The 20,012-nt window shown below is 37.2% G+C and overlaps 1 protein-coding gene and 1 long non-coding RNA gene across 4 annotated transcripts in view; one reads left to right on the plus strand and one right to left on the minus strand.

Annotated features, from left to right (window-relative positions):
- Positions 1 to 1,205: 1,205 nt before the first annotated feature.
- Positions 1,206 to 20,012, plus strand: part of LOC131139870 (protein mono-ADP-ribosyltransferase PARP6) — a 28,234-nt gene continuing 9,427 nt past the window's right edge. For 2 of the 3 annotated variants that reach the window (XM_058089804.1, XM_058089806.1), the window contains exons 1-18: positions 1,206 to 1,466; positions 5,406 to 5,500; positions 5,596 to 5,676; positions 7,134 to 7,211; positions 9,481 to 9,575; positions 10,848 to 10,908; positions 11,100 to 11,190; positions 11,382 to 11,448; positions 11,581 to 11,730; positions 13,029 to 13,179; positions 13,484 to 13,618; positions 15,073 to 15,168; positions 15,246 to 15,338; positions 15,403 to 15,528; positions 16,715 to 16,780; positions 18,299 to 18,366; positions 18,552 to 18,600; positions 18,722 to 18,834. In XM_058089804.1, the coding sequence (XP_057945787.1) occupies positions 5,674 to 5,676; positions 7,134 to 7,211; positions 9,481 to 9,575; positions 10,848 to 10,908; positions 11,100 to 11,190; positions 11,382 to 11,448; positions 11,581 to 11,730; positions 13,029 to 13,179; positions 13,484 to 13,618; positions 15,073 to 15,168; positions 15,246 to 15,338; positions 15,403 to 15,528; positions 16,715 to 16,780; positions 18,299 to 18,366; positions 18,552 to 18,600; positions 18,722 to 18,834 (1,442 nt within the window). In that variant the 5' untranslated portion in view covers positions 1,206 to 1,466; positions 5,406 to 5,500; positions 5,596 to 5,673. The remainder of the gene's footprint in view (positions 1,467 to 5,405; positions 5,501 to 5,595; positions 5,677 to 7,133; positions 7,212 to 9,480; positions 9,576 to 10,847; positions 10,909 to 11,099; positions 11,191 to 11,381; positions 11,449 to 11,580; positions 11,731 to 13,028; positions 13,180 to 13,483; positions 13,619 to 15,072; positions 15,169 to 15,245; positions 15,339 to 15,402; positions 15,529 to 16,714; positions 16,781 to 18,298; positions 18,367 to 18,551; positions 18,601 to 18,721; positions 18,835 to 20,012) is intronic. The other variant, XM_058089805.1, reaches the window with a different exon arrangement.
- LOC131139876 (uncharacterized) overlaps positions 10,225 to 20,012 on the minus strand; it is a 38,961-nt gene continuing 29,173 nt past the window's right edge. Inside the window, exon 5 of the long non-coding RNA XR_009132311.1 lies at positions 10,225 to 11,767. This is a non-coding gene — a long non-coding RNA (uncharacterized LOC131139876). The remainder of the gene's footprint in view (positions 11,768 to 20,012) is intronic.

Below are 20,012 nucleotides of genomic sequence, written 5' to 3' on the forward strand. Positions count from 1 at the left end.
ACGCTAAATGTAGTCATTGCTAGTTTTGGTTCCTCTTTTTTGGAAAAGTCCCCATGCTACAACCCAGATATGTTGAGACCGGAAGATGTGCCTTTTAAGGTAAAGTATCAAATGATAATCTGATTGGATGAAGATTTACAGTATCGGCCCACCGGCCCTCCTGTTTTCTGCAGAAATAATTTAGCTCTTCCTGTTAAGCTGTGCTTATTCTTCATAGTTAGATATGCTATTTGATGAGTGTAGATCAGCTTTAGATTTAGAGGAACAAGAACAACAACAAGAACCTTGCATCGCTGGACTGCGTCAGATTTCGCCATTGCTTGTTCGGGTGTGGCCCAACTGAAGCAGGACCAGCACACCTGGTAAGTAAGACGAAGGATTTCCTCATCTGACCTTGGTCCAGACCTCCAGTACAGGACTTAAACCCAGGGAGCTAACGAAAGAAACAAAACAATGGCATCTGTATTGATATAATACATAAAAACTGTCACATACTTCATTCATTTTCTACTGCTTTTCCTCACGAGGGTCGCGGATAGGTGCTGGAGCCTATCCCAGCTGTCTTCAGGCGAGAGTCGTTGTACACCCTGGACTGGTGGCCAGCCAATCACAGGGCACATATAGACAAACAACCATTCACACTCACATTTATACCTATGGACAATTTGGAGTCGCTAATTAACCTAGCATGTTTTTGGAATGTGGGAGGAAACCGGAGTACCCGGAGAAAACCCACGCATGCACGGGGAGAACATGCAAACTCCACACAGAGATGGCCGAGGGTGGAATTGAACACTGGTCTCCTAGCTGTGATGTCTGCGTGCTAACCACTCGACCGGCGTCACATACTTTAAATATGAAATATGTATTACAAAGGACTTAAAGTATAATAAATTATATATTACTGTACTGTCCTGTATTGAACATGTAATATTTCTCAGAATGAAAACAGCACCATCCATATTAATAGGAACTACATATACAACATAGCCAAAGGGGGAAACAGCACCATCTGGTGGCGCACTGCCTTCCCAATACACATTCCCCACAGTCTTATCGGTCCATATTACTCATCAGCAGACAATGACATGCGCACAAGCCTCTCCTCCATCTTTCCCTTTTTATTTGTCCCTTCCAGCAGCGGTGCAGTCAGCTGCAGGTCACATGACTTGGCTGTCTGCTCCTACTGAGCATGCTCCAATCCCTCTCTTGTGTTGTCAGGCAAAAAAAATACACTAGACAAGGCAGTCGGAGCGGAGAGCAGCAAATGACAAACACACTGGCTTGTTCTCTTTGCACGTTGAAAATTTTTTAAAAATCCTCAGATTGAGGAGTGATATTTTATTTTTGATGAGCTTATCGGCGTCTGCGTTTTGCAGCAGCAGCAGCGAGCGAAGGAGGAAGGAAGGAGGGAGGAAGAGGCTGAGGCAAGGACGGCATCCTGACTCTCCATCCTTTCTGTGAAGGTAAATATGGATGGATGAAGGAGGTGTGATGGTGGCCTATAGAAGATGGAGGGAGGGGGTGATGGAGGGGATTCTGCCTGACTGCATTTGTGCTAAATAATGAGGAGAAATGAGGACAATAGTTATGGCATCTCTATTGGTATGTGACACCACAAAGCCTATGGGGATGGGGATGCTGATGGGGGGGAGGGGGAGGAGGAGGTGCATGCATGTCAGGGATGCTGTTTGCATCACGGAGACATTTTTAGTGAGGATTCTTTTATGCAGATGTATTTTTTTTTTAAGGCGGCCATACTGCATAGGGACATTTTATGTTGGCGTACTCTCACATAAACATAATAGTCCTTTCTGTGCTGCTTTGTTTGCTGCGAGAAACGTGCTTCAATGTTTTGTTCATCGTGGAAATCAGACCATAGCACAATGCTATTATTGTCATACAAAACAAACAGTGGAATCTCGACAATTGAACACAATCTGAGTTGCATTGATTTTTTTAAGTAACATTTGTAACGTTTTCTTAACTCATTCTATCCCATCCTTCCACTATACCGGCCATTTTAGCATGATTGTGCTCTTTGGCGATATAAACATAGAACCTGACTCCTGTCTTTCATTAGGAAAAATGACATTTTTTTTTGCTCTTTAGTAATCAGCAGGTAAGTTTCAGGAAAATATCAGTTCCCGACTCAAAAAGTGAGAAAATAAGCTTTTTGTGACAATATATATTTTTCACAGTTGATGTTTGCTAAATACAAGGAGTCTTGAACCAGTCATGATATGCTATCCATATCACTATATTGACACTTACTATGGTACCCATTATGTCATTGGATGGTCATATCACCTCGTATTTCGGTATGTGACAAAAATAAAAAATAATAATAATAATAATTTTTTTTAAACTATATTGGGAAAGCAGGAAGTGGACAAATGTTACAGTTACTGCATGCTTAATGCATGTTAAGCTGCTTTGATATTGTAAATATCACCTTGTACTTTGTTATGTGACAAAAATAAAAAATAAAAATAAGAATTTTTTTTTAAAAAACTATATTAGGAAAGCAGGAAGTGGACAAATGTAACAGTTACTGCATTCTTAATGCATGTTAAGCTGCATGGATATTGTAAATATCCATGCAATAATAATCCACCTCGTAACGAAGTACAAGGTGGATTATTAAAAAGAAAAAAAAAGAAAAAAAAAACAAAAAAAACTTAAGACTGTATTATGGAAAGCAGGAAGTGAACAAATGTAACAGTTACTGATTGTAAAAGTACCAGAAGGAAAGGGTGGGATTTAATAAGCTTTGCTTCTTCCTACTCCTTTTGGACATGTGGAACTGTGAACTGATTATGTGATGCATTCAATTGTAATCTGATGCATGTTCAAATGAAATTAAACCATTACCATTCACTTTGACACATTTTTTTTAGCTCAAATATCTAAACCATACCAGCACAAAATGGTGTTGTTTACATCAAAATAACTATTGTTTACAAATATAACACCATGAACTATTTGCAATTTTTACATTTGGGATTGAACAGTGTGTGTTCATGTACGTATATGTGTGGATGCGTTAAAATTTCCCATACAATATGTAACATTATTCACGCTACACTCCTCCACGTTCTTCCACTTCCTCTTTGCTGTCATGAATATTTATTCCATTCAAATCCACATTATCTACTTTATGTCTACTTTTAACCCCCATTGCTGAGGCTAGTTTAGTTTCACCCCACAAAAAAAGCCACCTGTGATTACTCTCAAATCTCCTGGTTGAGTCTGGAAAAAGCCAAAGAAAAAGCTAAAAGTAGCTGCTGAGTTACTTAATTCTAGTAACATTAGCGGTGGACCAAACAATCTCTCCTCTTCATACCCTTGGTTAAGGTGATTTTAGAATTAGTGTTGTAAACAAACAAGCCAAAGAAAAAGCAACATATTGTTTTTTTAGTGCTTGTTGAATTGAGCTAAAGTGCTAACAACAAACATTAGCAATGGACTACACCTGCTTTTTTCTACTCTGATCCTTGGTTTGACAAAAAAGTATATAATAAAAATAAAATATAATAAAATATAATAAAAAATGCACACATCAACCAACCACCGTCATTGCGTAATAATGTCAACTCATCCTCTCCCAAAGACGTATTTTTCATCTTTGATGTTGTTTTGCGCAAGAGACAAAAAGAGGTGATGATGCAATGCCACAATAGAGGAGACCACATTTGGTGCAATTGTATGCTGAAAAAACGGCCACAAGGTGGCAGAAGTGGATTCCATAAAATCTCTAATGCATCTTTCCCATTGAAATACAACAACCAGGAAGTGAAACGCCATTTCAGGAGGTTAAGCATTGAAGGGATATTTTAACACGCGCACACAGTTTGTGGTGTTATATTTATAAGACAACCATTTTTGTGTTGTTTATGTTGTGGCATCGTTGTTTAGACATTTTGGCTAAATATATATGGCTAAATTTGTGTCAAAGTGAACGTTATGCTTGGAATGTATCCTTTCACAAAAAGTCATTTTTCTCCCTTTTTTTTGTTGGCAACTGATATTTTCCTGAAACATACCCATGTTCTACTACTGATTACTCAAGAACCAAAAAAGGTAGAAACAAACTTTTTTTTTCTGATGAAAGATGTCAAATTTTTGTTTTGGAATATATCAGGATTGAAATATACCATAATATTCTGTGTGCCTGGAAAAATCTGTCAAAATTATAAAAATTGCTGGGATTGAATGAGTTAATAATAATAATAATAATAACAACAATTATAATAATTAATAATAATAATGATAATAATAATAATAAAAAATAATTGTAAATAAAAATAATACTACAAATAATAATAATAATTATTATTATTATCTTATAATAACAACAATACTAATTATTATTAATAATTGCAATATTTATCATATTAAATATAATTATTGTTATTAATAATTATTAAATTATTAAATTAAATAAATGATTATTAATAATAATAATTATTATTGTTATTGTTGTATTAATAACAATAATAATAATAATAATTATTATTATTGGATTGCATTGGAAAAAAGTTACATCAATTTTCTGTGGAAATATGAACTGTAAATTTAGCTCATATAATAATAATAATAATAGTAATAATACTAATACTAATACTAATACTAATAATAATAATAACAGGTAATATTATGTAACATTATGTAACTTTGGTGAAGGCTTTTTAAGAAGGCTTTATAAGCGGAATAGTTGAACCCCATTATGTGCATTTTTAGCTGTCTCTTTTTATTTATTTTTATATGTTTATAACAGACAAAAAAATAGAAAGATGTGTTCATGTCTCACATAAGGACTATGGATAATTTTTCTTTTAACACCCCAGGCTTGTTTGGAATAATGTCGCACAAAAAAAGCAAAAGACATTGTTCGATGCTGGAAAAAGCAATTTTGATTATTGTTTTTTTTTAAGCTAATGTTAGCTGCGGACTCATCCCTTGTTGAGAAGGGTTCTTATTTTTATCCTGAGTGTTGCAAAAAAAGCCAAAGCGTTGGTAGCTAACATTAGCCGTGCACTTAGACATTGGACATAAGCTTTTTTGGAATTAATGTCATACAAAATAGCTAAAGAAAAAGCCGTCTTACGTATGAGATTTGAGGCGTTTTGACTTCCCACTGTGTTTGTGTTATTCCTACAATAAAAACATCCAAATTACCACACACCCCCCACAACTGTCTGTCTATCCAACAATACGCGGGTACTACTTTTACAACAAGCCCATTAAAAGGTGAGACGACCTCCGCTGGTTTGGCCGTGAATAGATGTTTTTTTTTTTTTTTTCAAGGAAAAGACACAACATAACACAAAAGGCAACCCGAGGACTGAACATCCAGCTTTCTCTTTCTCTCTCTCTCTCCCACGCACACATTCTCTCCACAGTGATTAATGCCACTCTGAGAGGAGGCAGAGACGGCAGTTGCTAGGATACAAGGCAAGGTGAAGTGCCGACGTTTTAAAGGAAAGCAGAGGAGGAGGTCGGTTCGCCACCAACAAAGCGTGTAATCAGGCGAAGTGGCCTCTTTGTTTTTCCGATTGCCACCTTTTATGGATTTGTGTTTGTCGTATCAAGGTGTGCCCGAAGCTGCTGAGATGGTTGGCATGAGGCCTGAAGCTGTCTGATCGAGCCCCCCCAAGAACTGCCGGACTGATGGTAAGATAGTTCGTACCCTGATAGTTACTCTGTGGATTTGTTTGGATTACATCAGAGGGGTCCGAAGTACAGTGAAGGGGTCATGACATTCATTCATTCATTCATTTTCTACTGCTTATCCTCACAAGGGTCGCGGGGGTACACCCTGGACTGGTGGCCAGCCAATCACAGGGCACATATAGACAAACAACCATTCACACTCACATTCATACCTATGGACAATTTGGAGTCGCTAATTAACCTAGCATGTTTTTGGAATGTGGGAGGAAACCGGAGTACCCGGAGAAAACCCACGCATGCACGGGGAGAACATGCAAACTCCACACAGAGATGGTGTGGAGGGTGAAATTGAACTTCGGTCTCCTAGCTGTGAGGCCTGCGCGCTAACCACCCGTCCACCGTGCAGCCCTTTTCAATCAAACACGAGCAAAAGAGAATTCAAACACTGTACAATAAAACTAAAATAAAGTAAAATTTTAGCCTATCCCAGCTGTCTTCAAGCGAGAAGCGGGGTACACCCTGGACTGGTCGCCAGCCAATCACAGGGCACATATAGACAAACAACCATTCACACTCACATTCATACCTATGGACAATTTGGAGTCGCTAATTAACCTAGCATGTTTTTGGAATGTGGGAGGAAACCGGAGTACCCGTAGTAAACCCATGCATGCACGGGGAGAACATGCAAACTCCGGAATTGAACTTGGGTCTCCTAGCTGTGAGGCCTGTGCACTAACCACTCATCCGCTGTGCAGCCTGGGGGTCATTACATTTAAATGTAATTCTAAAAATAAAAAAAACAACAACAAAAAAATGGAAAAAAGAGCAAATACCAAGTTGAAACTTTAAAATAATGTTAAAAAAATATATTTTTAAATAATTATAAATAATTTTTTAAAATAATTATATAATAATTATATAATAATTATAATAACGACCAATGGAGGGAAATGATTAATGCAGACTTCCCGTACATAATTGCAAATTTCCTTGGCCCCATGGCAGGTAATTTAGCAGTTCATCAGTAAAATATGTACAAACGTGAAGTCAACAAGGTACTGTACTTTTCCAGGAGTGATACAGTACATACATGCTATCTAAAAGCGCACCCCCCCCCCCCCAACATATTTGGGCCCCGAGTGGAAAAAGTTTATAGACACCCCTGCATTACCTGCTCAGTCAAAAGTTTACAAATCTGCTGATATTTAATAATTCGGACCTCCGGGGGAATAAAGCTGGTTATTTTTAGTCACTGATAAAACGTATCCTCGCTCTGTAGTTGCTCTATTGAGCAAGTTTGATTTCCGCAGTCTGTGTTTATCCGCTTCTTTGGAGATGCTATAAAAAGCTCTGCTTCCGAGCCCTTGAACAGGCTGCTAAATACATGAAAAGGATGACAGGAAATGGATGCATTTTTTTCCACTAATGTTCTCTTCTCAATAAATACCCTACAGGACATCAAAGGCCAGTGTTGGACCGACGAGGAGTCCGATGGGGAGAACGAGCCGGAGCAATTTTTGTACGGCATCCAGGTACGGAAGTGAACGTTCAGTCGGGAGAAAACTTGGAAAGTTTCAGCACTCTATGCAGTTCTGATAAAACTGATAAAACTAACATCCACGCTCATTTTTTACAAGCCGTGTCTGCCCAACAATGATTTGGAGTGCATGAGAAAGTGGACCAAACGGTCATTTATACAGAACCACTGTTGTAATAGCGGTAAATTAATCAGCCAGAATTAATACCGCTGATAAGTTAATTGTAAACAATAGTCCAGCAAGTGTAACTTGCATGACTTTCACACCTATGAGTAATATATTTAAAGCGCATGTAGAGGTAGATCAAGCTGCTGTATGCTGACCACTCAGGATACTTCAAATGTAGCTACTGCCATCTTATGGAATTGGCACATTTGAATGGTGATTGATGTTTTTAAAAACATAGCAATATGCCGCTTATTTTACTATTACTTACTATTTACTAAAGTACTATTGTACTTTAAAGCATCTCCACGTGCCGTATTTCACTTTAACTTTACCATCCCTGATGTGCGTTATCATCCAAGACTTGTAATTGAAATGTAAATCCAAGGCGGGGTGGGCTTAAAGCTCATCTCTGTGCAAGTCGCAGAACATTAAAGCAGCGCTGAGAAGATAAGGATGAAAGCGCGTGGAGCTGCTCTGCAATCGAGCGCAGTCAAGGAGATGAAAAGTCTGACTTCCCGTCTAGACAGCAAAAGACGTGGACGACAGATTCGGGCCCCGCTGTTATCCATTTTTTTTTTTTTTTTTTTTTAAGTCAGATGCACAAACCCGCATGGCTGCAGAACAGGATAACTGAAATGTGACAAATACCTGCATTAAAATGACCTTCACTGATCCGATAGGGGTCAAATATACTCTTTATACGTCCTGATCTTAACCTGGGGTATGGGCGTGGCTTTCACTGCAACTTTACAAAGCAATGGAAAACATAACAACCAATTTGTTAGAACAGTGGAAAATGTCTCAATGCAAAGACCGATACGAGTCTTTTAGCTTGATTGACATATGCAGTTCATTTAGAGCTATTAATACATAAAACTATATACAATCCTTTCTGTTCATTAAATACCGTAAAATTGGCGTATTTCAGACAAAGTTGTGAATGTGATTAATTGTAATTAATTCATTTAAAAACAGTGATTAATCAGATTAAAAATTTTAATCATTTGACAGCTCTAAAAAAAATTAAAATATTGAAATGAATATTAATATGAAAAATACAAAGTAATAAAATGTAAAAATATAATACACATTTTGAGAAATAAACTATTCATAGAATATTTGGTACATATGGTACATAATATATATATATATATATATATATATATATATATATATATATATATTATATACATATATATTATGTTTTTACCATATGTACCATATTATGTACTATTCGTGTACCATGCATGGACAGTGTAATAACAATTAAGTAGTCATAATGGTACTACTTAACAATTAAGTAGTCATAATGGTACACGCATGGTACATAATATATATAGTACATACTATATATAATGTACCATATTATGTACCATAATATGATTATAGATTAAATATAGATTAAGTAGTCATAATGGTACACGCATGGTACATAATATATATAGTACATACTATATATAATGTACCATATTATGTACCATGCGTGTACCATTATGACTACTTAATCTATATTTATACGTTTTATATATATATACAAAATATTTAATATCAGAGAACAAAATTTGGAAAAAATAACTGAGGAAAAAGCATAACGTGACAAAAATAGTTTATTTTTATTTTAAGAAAATGACTTGTAAAATTAATATATATATATATATATATATATATATATATATATACAGAATATTTAATATCAGAGGACAAAATTTGGAAAATTTTGAGGAAAAACAAATTGAGGAAAAAGCATAACGTAACAAAAATAGTTGATTTTTTTTTTAAGAAAATGACTTGTAAAATTCTTTTTTTTCTCATATTACACAAGTTTCTTATTGTTTTACTCATAATTCTAACGCCATTCTCTTCAACATTTATCTCATATATACAGATTTTTCTATACACTTACTACTTTTTTCTCATCATGCAGTGACCTCATCCTTATTCTTTTTTCTTGTCAGTTTGCCCCTAAAACTAATTCTAATCAATCACAATGACCACACTCACTTTTATAGAAGTTGAAATGAATGCTTTATAAATATAAGTGCGTCCCCCCCATCCATATGCTGCATTGATTGACGGCTAACAATTCTTGTGACAGGGGAGCTGCGCTGCTGACCTCTACCGCCACCCTCAGCTCGATGCAGATATCGAGGCGGTCAAAGATATCTACACCGACAGCGCCGTCTCTGTCAGGTAAATAGAGCTCAGACCTTGGCAATAATCATCTATACACGAGGCCATATTGCAGCATGCCGATCATGTAATGCCAGTGGAGTGTAACAGCTAAGTAACCTAAGAGGAACAAACAAACAAACACTAAATTGGAAGATAATTTACTGGCTGTTTGACTCCCAAATTGTTGACGTTTCAAAGCAGTGCTGTAAGTTCCTGTTATCAGGCAAATATAAAGAGAAGTTAACTGCCAACTACTCAGACACGAAATGGAGAGGAGTTTTATAGGCATTGCTGGAATTTCGATGGCAGACAGGCGGCATAATAGGAAATCATCTTGGTGCTTAGTATTTATTTATTCAGACAAAAACGGAAACACATAAAAAAGTATGTAATTTTTATATGATAATTAATATTACAAGTAATATTTTTCCAATAAATTACATTTTTTGTATATATATTTAATATTAACAAAAAATACATCTCATACATAAAGAAAACAAGGCCAAATTAATTATTTTTAATTTTTTTTGTAATTTTATTTTTTTTAATTAATTCAACAAGGCCAAATTAATTATTTTAAATTTTTTTATTTTTTTTTATTTCATTTTTTAAATTAATTCTAAATGAGGAGTGGATGTCACCTATTGTTGATTGTTGATATTGTTGACTTCCTGTTTAATTCAATAGTGTTACTCGCATTCTTTATCAATGTTTTGGCACTTGCAACTTTCTTTGGCCCCATGGCGGGTTATTTTGCAGTCGCATGCAATTAATTAAGATGCATGGACAGCGATGATATGAAATCATATGACAATTTGGGGCATACAAAGACTGTATTTTCAATATGATGGGGCGGCACGGCCTAGTGGTTAGCACGCAGACCTCACAGTTAGGAGACCCAGGGTTCAATTCCACACTCGGCCATCTCTGTGTGGAGTTTGCATGCGTGGGTTTTCTCCGGGTATTCCGGTTTCCTCCCACATTCCAAAAACATGCTAGGTTAATTGGCGATAGTCATTGTCCATAGGTATGAATGTGAGTGTGAATGGTTGTTTGTCTATATGTGCCCTGTGATTGGCTGGGTTAGGGTTAGGGTTAGACAGCTGAGATAGGCTCCAAGCGCTCCAAGCGGAAGAAAATTAATGAATGAATGTCTGCTTGGTGGGTTCTATGGTTATCATCACACATTCTATTAATGCCTTCTGTGAGTTAATATGAATTCCATATTGTGTTGTATATTTGAGGCCTATCTTCCCGGATAATCATGCAGAATTATTCCTGTCTTTCCAGGGAGTACGGCATCATCGACGACGTCGACATCGATCTTCATATCAACATCGGCTTCCTAGACGTGAGTTGCAGCGTTCAGCTTTTATTGTTCATTTTAGCTCATTACTGCTATTTCCAATGAAGCTTATATTCCTAGTTTATTCATATGAAGAGAAAGTGTCCTAATTAGCAGGCTAACGTTGTGTATATCTGCATGTGTATGTTTGTGTGTGTGTGTGTGTTTGTGTGTGTGTGTATATGTGTCTGACTCAGGAGGAGGTTGCGACAGCTTGGAAAGTAATCAGAACAGAGCCCATTATTCTGAGACTCCGCTTTTCTCTTTCTCAGTACCTCGATGGACCCGGTGAGTAGAGATGTCAGTGTTGATGTTCAAGGCGCTTTTTAGCAATTTGTGCCACTCACTGAGCGTGGGAGGTGAGTACGACGCGTGCACGGCACGTGGTGGTGGAGGCAAAAAAAAAAAAAGGGAGGGAGGGGGAGGAGCGTTTGCGTGACTGCAATGTGTAATCATAACAAAAAGTCATCTTTCCTCAGAGCCGTCGGTCGACGTGTTCCAGCCCTCCAATAAAGACGGATTCAGCTTGGGCCTGCAACTCAAAAAGTGAGTCTCCCGCCGCAGAACACCGAGGTCTCAAATTAAAGATTCCTGCTTTACTAATGATGCACAAAAGGGAACATCATTATGGATAACATTTGTCATTAGTCGAACTAACCTTTTCTTCTTCGCTGGCAGGATCCTGAGCACGTTCACGTCTCAGCAGTGGAAGCATCTCAGTAATGAGTTCCTTAAGGCCCAGCAGGAGAAAAGGCACAGCTGGTTCAAAGCTGGCGGAACCATCAAGAAGTTCCGTGCCGGGCTCAGCATCTTCTCTCCGATCCCCAAGTAGGGTTTGCCGACATTGTTCTTCAATAATGATATGCTGCATGGTAACAGAGTAATAGTGGTACATTCATCAAACACAATAGCTGTAAAACAGTAAGGTAAACGATGGTGATGGTTTTATTTCATTTGAACATGCATCAGATTACAATTGAATGCATCACATAATCAGTTCACAGTTCCACATGTCCAAAAGGAGTAGGAAGAAGCAAAGCTTATTAAATCCTACCCCTCCATCTGGTACTTTTACATTTGTTCACTTCCTGCTTTCTTAATTTAATTTAATTTAATTTAATTTAATTTAATTTAATTTAATTTAATTTAATTTAATTTAATTTAATTTAATTTAATTTAATTTAATTTAATTTAATTTAATTTAATTTAATTTAATTTAATTTAATTTAATTTAATTTAATTTAATTTAGCACATCATGACTGGTTCAAGACTCTTCATCCTTGTATTTAGCAAACATCAACTGCTTGTATTGTTTCTTGAATTGGCTCATCGTTGTGCATTGTTTGAGTTCCTTACTCAATCCATTCCATAGTTTGATTCCACATACTTTTAACGTAGTCCTAGCATACAAGTGTTTCAAATGTAGTTCTTCCCTGAGATCATATTTCTCCTCTCTTGTAGAGAAGTATTGGATGACATTTTTCGGTAATTGGCTATTTTTAGCATTATGCATTATTTTAGCTGTTTGAAGATGAACTATATCAGCAAGTTGAAGTATTTGTGATTTTAGAAATAAGGAGTTAGCATGTTCTCTGTAGGCGGTATTATGAATTATCCTTACTGGCCTTTTTTTGCAGTACATTTAGCGAGTGAAGATTGCTTTTATAGTTATTATAGCCCATATTTCCACACAATAAGTAAGATATGGTAGAACCAGAGAGCAATAAATTGTGGAGTGTGGAGTGATTTCTGATTGAGAACAAATTTTGCTTTGTTCAATATTGAAATATTTCTGACCACCTTATGTTGTATTTTTGTAATATGTGATCCCCAGAAATGTATTTTCCTTCACCCTTTCAATGTCTGCACCGTCTATTTGTATTTGCTGGTGTGTGTCCTTTCTGCTGTAGAATAGTAAAACATAATCCAAATTAATAATAATAATGGGAATACAAATAATCTGTTCCAGGGTCAAACTATTGCTTTTTTGATAAGAACATCCAAGTTTACTTTCTACTACATTGTCCCTTGAGAGGATATACTGTCTTAAAAATGCATGCTCACCTTTGCCACGCTGAATGTAAACAGGAAGTGACGGCTATTCTTTGTGTTGGCTCTTACCAAGGTCTCCAAGCTTTCCCTTAATCCAAGACACGGTCCTAAAAGGGAAGCTGAGCGTCCCGGAGCTGAGAGTGACCCGACTCATGAATCGATCCATCTCGTGCACCATGAAGAACCCGAAAGGGGAGCTCTTCAGTTATCCGCCAAACAGCCAGGTGATTTGTTTCTTCTATAATCTGGAAGTTCTACACTCAAACAAAAGTCTTGGGACACAGCTGTCAATTAGTTAATAGACTAATTCACCACTTTGTGTTAATATTATGAGACATTTTGGACAACGTTCAGAAAACAGTCCGAGTACACAATTGACTTGTCCCAAAACTTTGCTCCCAAGAGTCGGTCCTACAAAGCTGAAAAATGTACTACTTCTCTTCTCCTTTGTTATCCACCCACCCGAGCCTTTCCTATAACCCACCTGGCGTTCCGTTTCCCATAATGCTTTGTCTTCGCTTGACTCAGCAGACTGTGGCTGTCCCAGCGGCCAGGGCCCCAGCGCAGATTACCACCAGGCAGCTGATTGAATTGTTTTTCTCATCCCAGGCGGGCGGCCACTGCAAGAACATTCCTACGCTGGAGTACGGCTTCTTAGTGCAGGTGCAATACACCGCTCGAGTTGTTGCTGTTAACTGTATTTAGAACGCCGGAAACAAGTTGTCAATGCTTTAACTATATGAATATTTGATTTACCCTATTTTCTGGAGTATAAGTCGCTCCGGAGTATAAGTCGCACAAGGCCAAAAATGCATAATTAGGTAAAAAAAAAACAAACATACATAAGTCACACTGGAGTATAAGTCGCACTTTTTGCAGGTAATTTATTTTCCAAACTACTTGACCAAAACAGACATTACGTCCTCTTGGAAGGCAAGTTCTAACAATAAAAGAATAGAGAACAGGCTGAATAGGTGTAAGATATGCTAACACAATGCTTATTCAGCTACACAAAAAATAAACATAAACAGAAAAGGTGTCCAGTGTTTATGTAACATAAATAGTTTTTTCATTTATAAGTCGCTGGAACAGCCAACCTATGAAAAAAAGTATGACTTATAATCCGGAAAATACGATATAAATAAGGAATCCTACTTCGCTGAAATTCACTTATCACTGTCAGGACTGGAACTATTCATTCATTCATTCATTTTCTACCGCTTATCCTCACGGGGGTGCTGGAGCCTATCCCAGCTGTCTTCAGGCGAGAGGCGGGGTACACCCTGGACTGGTGGCCAGCCAATCACAGGGCACATATAGACAAACAACCATTCACACTCACATTCATACCTATGGACAATGATTTTGGAATGCCGGAGGACACCAGAATACACAGAGATGGCCGATAGTGGAATTGAACTCGGGTCTCCTAGCTGTGAGGCCTGCGCGCTAACCACTCAACCACCGTGCAGCCGGACCGGAACTAACTAACAGCAATTAACAAGGCAGGAAAAAGTGGAAAAGTAAACATAGCTCCCTTTGGCCACACAATCACTTATTAACAAGTACATTGTACAACATAGCAACAGAACCAATGTTGTAATAGGCGTAAACACATCCACTATTAATACTGTGGATGACTTTGTGGATTGTATATAGTATGTGTATAATATACTGTATACATTATACAGTATAGTATGGCAAGATTTCACACCAACAGCTGAGTAGTACAACATATTAAAGTGCATGCAGAGGTAGATCAAGCTTTTGGATACTGAGCACCACATACTGTATACTTCAAGTTGCTGCCATCTTTTGGAGTTAATTAAAATTACATAGACTTCGCCAGAAAGTATCGATTTTGATGCCAGGTTTGTTTTTGTTTTTTTGACCCGCCCGTCGATTATTTGCTTTGTTGTACCATGCATCCAGTGTTTATAGGTGACATATTGAAAAGAGGATTAGTGGTTAATTGGAGTTGTTGACAATCTTATACAAAATGAACATCCCCATGATAAATATGTATTTCATATGGCAGTGCTAAATTAGGGATTAATAAGCAGGAACACAACTCTTCTTGTGTGTGTGTGTGTTTTGGGCGCATTTTCTCTGAGCAGATAATGAAGTACTCCGAGCAGAGGATCCCCACGCTCAACGAGTACTGCGTGGTCTGTGACGAACAGCACGTCTTTCAGAATGGATCCATGCTCAAGGTAGCCGAAAACCTAAAGCCACAAAACGTCCTGGAGCGATGTGATCTTTAAAAAAGATCAACTGGTTTTTGTTGCAGCCGGCGGTGTGCACCAGGGAACTGTGTGTGTTCTCCTTTTATACTCTGGGTGTGATGTCGGGGGCTGCAGAGGAAGTGGCCACCGGTGCAGAGGTGAGAAGAAGAATAACACCACGGTTACGTTTAAAAGTCAACATCTGACTTTTCCTTCAACCAGGTGGTTGATCTCCTTGTGGCGATGTGCCGAGCTGCTCTTGAGTCTCCACGTAAGAGCATCATATTTGAGCCCTATCCCTCCGTTGTGGACCCCAATGACCCCAAGACTTTGGCCTTCAACCCAAAGGTCAGCATCACTAACATCCTCGATGCACTTAATGGGTAATTCAGAACGACAAGGCCGATTTTGTTGTTCATATTCGGATAACATCTGCGATACAACCATCTCGTTTCAGCTCGGTACGATATCATAAAATACGTCGCCAACAATAAGACTAATATTAGGGATACAGCCATTCAGCATATCATAAAAAAATGCAATGCATATTATAGCATTTATTATTATTATAGCATTATATTTTTCTAAAGATAACAATGTTATCATACAATGACTCAGTAACGACAAACCCACTACAATATTATTGCAATAGTTTGCCAATTATAAAAATATTGCAATAAATTAGCTTATAGGAAAAATATATATTTAATATTAAAATATTTATCAAATAATATTTATTCGAACAAAGTAATAACAACCGTCTCTTGTTTTTATTACAATACGTTGCCAATGTGGATAGCAAAAAGAAAATATCAGGTTACATATCAGTAATAATCGCCATATTGGAAACATCACTCATACACTAAGATAAACTAAAAAATTAACTATATTTAAGTACATATAGTGTAATATTCTAAACTATATTTGTTTAAAAAAAGTAAGAAAAATTGTCTCATCTTAACATAATATTATTGCGATAGTTTGCCAATTATAAAAATATTGCGATAAATTTGGTTATAGGAAAAAATATATATTTAATATCAAAATATTTATCAAATAATATTTATTCGAACAAAGTAATAACGACCGTCTCTTGTTTTAACTCCGTACGGCATTATTATGATACGTTGCCAATGTGGATAGCAAAAACATAATATCAGGTTACATATCAGTAATAATCGCCATATTGGAAACATCACTCATCCACTAAAATAAACTAAAAAAATTAACTATATTTAAGTAAATATAGTGTAATATTCTAAACTATATTTCTTTTAAAAAAGTAAGAAAAATTGTCTCATCTTAACTTAATTATAATACTGCAATACAGCTATTCATCGATAGTGAGTATATTAAAAAAAAATCTACTATACATAACAATATTACATAACTTAATACAGTATGATTACCAAATCTTTTTCTCATGATATCGACACTATGACGGCATTTGTCCTAGCAACAGATTTGACATGTCTGCACGTTCTTTCCACTGTCATTACATGCAAATGCTGCTGGGCTGTACCGATCAACACAGAAGAAGAATTATGAGAGGCTGCAGAAAGCGTTGGACAGCGTCATGTCCATACGGGAAATGACCCAGGTATGGGGGGGATCAGACCACAGCTTCATCTTCATCAAGGAAGACTACACTTTTGGGGCAAATATTGCCCATCATGCCACAATCCGAACGTGAAACATGATCACACGTCTTACATGACCCACTTTACATAACATGGCCTGCATATTAACCAAGCTACAGCAACATTGTTACTGTAGGAACTAATTACAAGAACTCGAAGAACTAAATTTCTGGTGTAGCGACACAGTGCCTCGTTCCCAGCATCACTTACATTGTCAAAGACTACTAAGTACTGAGCGGGAACGTTGGAAAAGTTAATGCTAGGTTACAATTCATGCCTTGCATAAGTTGTTTAGTCAACAACTAAACATCCAATGACCAATTGAACCAGTGGATACTGACTCTTAACTAACGACTCAGCTATAGATGCTTGTTTGTTCTCAGCATTTTCCACCTGTGGACCATACTGAATTTACCATCTGAACGGGGAGCACAACTCTTGTGCTGGAAGATACAGCCATTAGTGGTGCGTCGGTCATGAACGAACGGGTCAAAATAACTAGTTCTTTTTTGTGAATGGATGGAATGAGGTCACCGCGGCTAAAATACCCGTTCAGTACATTCAGTTGCAAATGCTGGGCGGGACTTTCTGCGTGCTTGTCTTGTCTTATCCTATCGTCGCGCCTCGCTCTGTGGGTGGGTCGAGTTAGATGACTGAAAGGCCGAAACTGGGAGATTCATTCATTCATTCATTCCGTTCACAAAAAAAAACAAACTTTTGACCGGTTCGTTCATGACCGACACACCACTAGTCATCACGTGTTGTTGCGCTGTTGAGTCGGAACAAACGTGAACATGAGTGAACGGACTGACTCACTGATGCACAGGGGGAGATCACAGGCTAACGACCAATTGACCGAAATGAACGGATCACCGCCCTTAAATACCCGTTCAGTACATTCAGTTGCAAATGCTGGGCGGGACTTTCTGCGTGCTTGCCTTGTTTTATCCTATCGTCGCGCCTCGCTCTGTGGGTGGGTGGGGTTAGCTGACTGAAAGGCCGAACCTGAGAAATTGACCTCATTCATTCCGTTCACAAAAAATAACTTTTGACCCGTTCGTTCATTAATGACACACTACTGGTCATCACATGTTGTTGCGCTGTTGAGTCGGAACAAACGTGAACATGAGTGAACGGACTGACTCACTGGGGGAGATCACAGGCTAACGACCAATTGACCGAAATGAACGGATCTTTTTACCGAAATGAACGGTTTTGCCCACCATGAACAGCAATCCCATCAATCGGCATCCAATGGAGAGCAGACAGATGGTTCTATTATATCCATTTTCATGTCTTGCTTAAGGATTGTGGATTATGGGCAAAATTCCCCCAAAAAATGCAGTTTTACTTGAAACACCCCAAACCCCAAAGTTTTTTTTTTTTTATGTGTTCTCCTGTTTCGGTTCTTGCATTTGACCCCACTGTGGGTTTAGAGCCATTCGGCCATCTTAACAGAGCTTGTGTGCTTTTGCCAGGGCTCGTATTTGGAGATCAAGAAGCAGATGGACAAACTGGACCCTCTGGCCCATCCACTGCTGCAGTGGTGAGTAGAGAAGAACATGAATTTGAACTCAAAAAAAGGTGAAAACCTTCAATGCCTAACTTTTTCATTTGATTTCATGGAGAAAATAATAATAAAAAATAATAATTAATAAAAAAAAACATATATTTTTGTACTCGTTGACTTAGCCATATTGTCATTTATTACTAAATCTTATCTTTTCACAGGATTATTTCCAGTAACAGGTCTCATATTGTCAAGCTGCCTCTCAGCAGGGTAGGAAAAAACTCCTCTCCATGATCAAATACTGCATTCCTTGTTTAGTCGAATTTGAGGGTTAATTTCCCCCTTCCGTCTCTGCTTTGTTTCCCCTTCTCTAATGATGTCATCGTGGTAGCAACTGAAATTCATGCACACCTCCCACCAGTTCCTGCTGCTCAGCAGCCCCCCAGCCAAGGAGGCTCGTTTCCGCACTGCCAAAAAGCTCTATGGCAGCACCTTTGCCTTCCAGTGAGTCCGATTCCCTCCTCCTCTGACTCTAATATAGTTTGCATCCTGTCAGAGTCTTATTTAATTTTTTTTTTTTGTGCAAATGTAGGGCATTGTTATTGTTATGTAAGATAGCAATTTTTATTTTTTTATTTGATGGAACGGCAACAAACACTACCACTCGGCAGGCACGCTTTCCTGGGACGTATACAAGCCAAATATGTGATTGTGAGATCAGGATTTGGGCACCAGTAGATGAAGCTGAGTGTTTCATACGTAGTCCATCTGGACACTAGCACGGCCCAAATAACGTCTTGTTAACCATGCCATTCATCGAGATTTTTTAACGATTTTTTAAAAGGCATTCATTATCTTATTTCATCATCTTATCATCTTATTTAATTTCTATGTTTATAAGAGTATGGTAATGTAAGAAAAACTATCCCTTTTCTTTCTCATACTGTTGCTTCCAAGCTTTAATACAACTGCGCATTTGGGCCGCATTGAAAAAATATCAGAGTTTTAGAGAATAAAATCATAATTTCATGAGAATAAAGCAGGAAATTTACAAGTAAAAACTCTGACATTTCCGAGAATAAAGACATATGTAAATTTACGAGAAAAAGTCATACACTCACAGGAAAAAAAAAAGTTGTACATTTATGGGAATAAAATCATAGATTTACCAGAATATTACGAGAATTTATTCTCCTAAATATATGACTTTTTTTTCATAATATTATGATTTTTCCCCCCACAAATTTAGGACTTTATTTTCGTGAATTTACATCTTTTTTCTCATAAATGTAGGCTTTTTTTTCTTGCAAATGTATTCTTGTACATTTACAAATTTATTCTTGTGAATTTACAAATGTATTCTTGTAAATTTGTGACTTTACTCTCATAATATTACAATTTTTTTCCTCATAAATTTAGGACTTTATTTTCGTGAATTTACATTTTTTTCATAAATTTAGGCTTTTTTCCTTGCAAATTTATTCTTGTGAATTTACAAATTTATTATTGTGAATTTACAAATGTATTTTTGTAAATTTGTGACTTTACTCTCATAATATTACAACTTTTACAACTTACTTGTGAATTTACATCTTTTTTCTCATAAATGTTGGCTTTTTTCTTGCAAATTTATTCTTGTACATTCACAAATTTATTCTTGTAAATTTGTGATGTTATTTTCA

This window comes from Doryrhamphus excisus, chromosome 12 (assembly GCF_030265055.1).
Source record: "Doryrhamphus excisus isolate RoL2022-K1 chromosome 12, RoL_Dexc_1.0, whole genome shotgun sequence".
NCBI lineage: Eukaryota > Metazoa > Chordata > Actinopteri > Syngnathiformes > Syngnathidae > Doryrhamphus > Doryrhamphus excisus.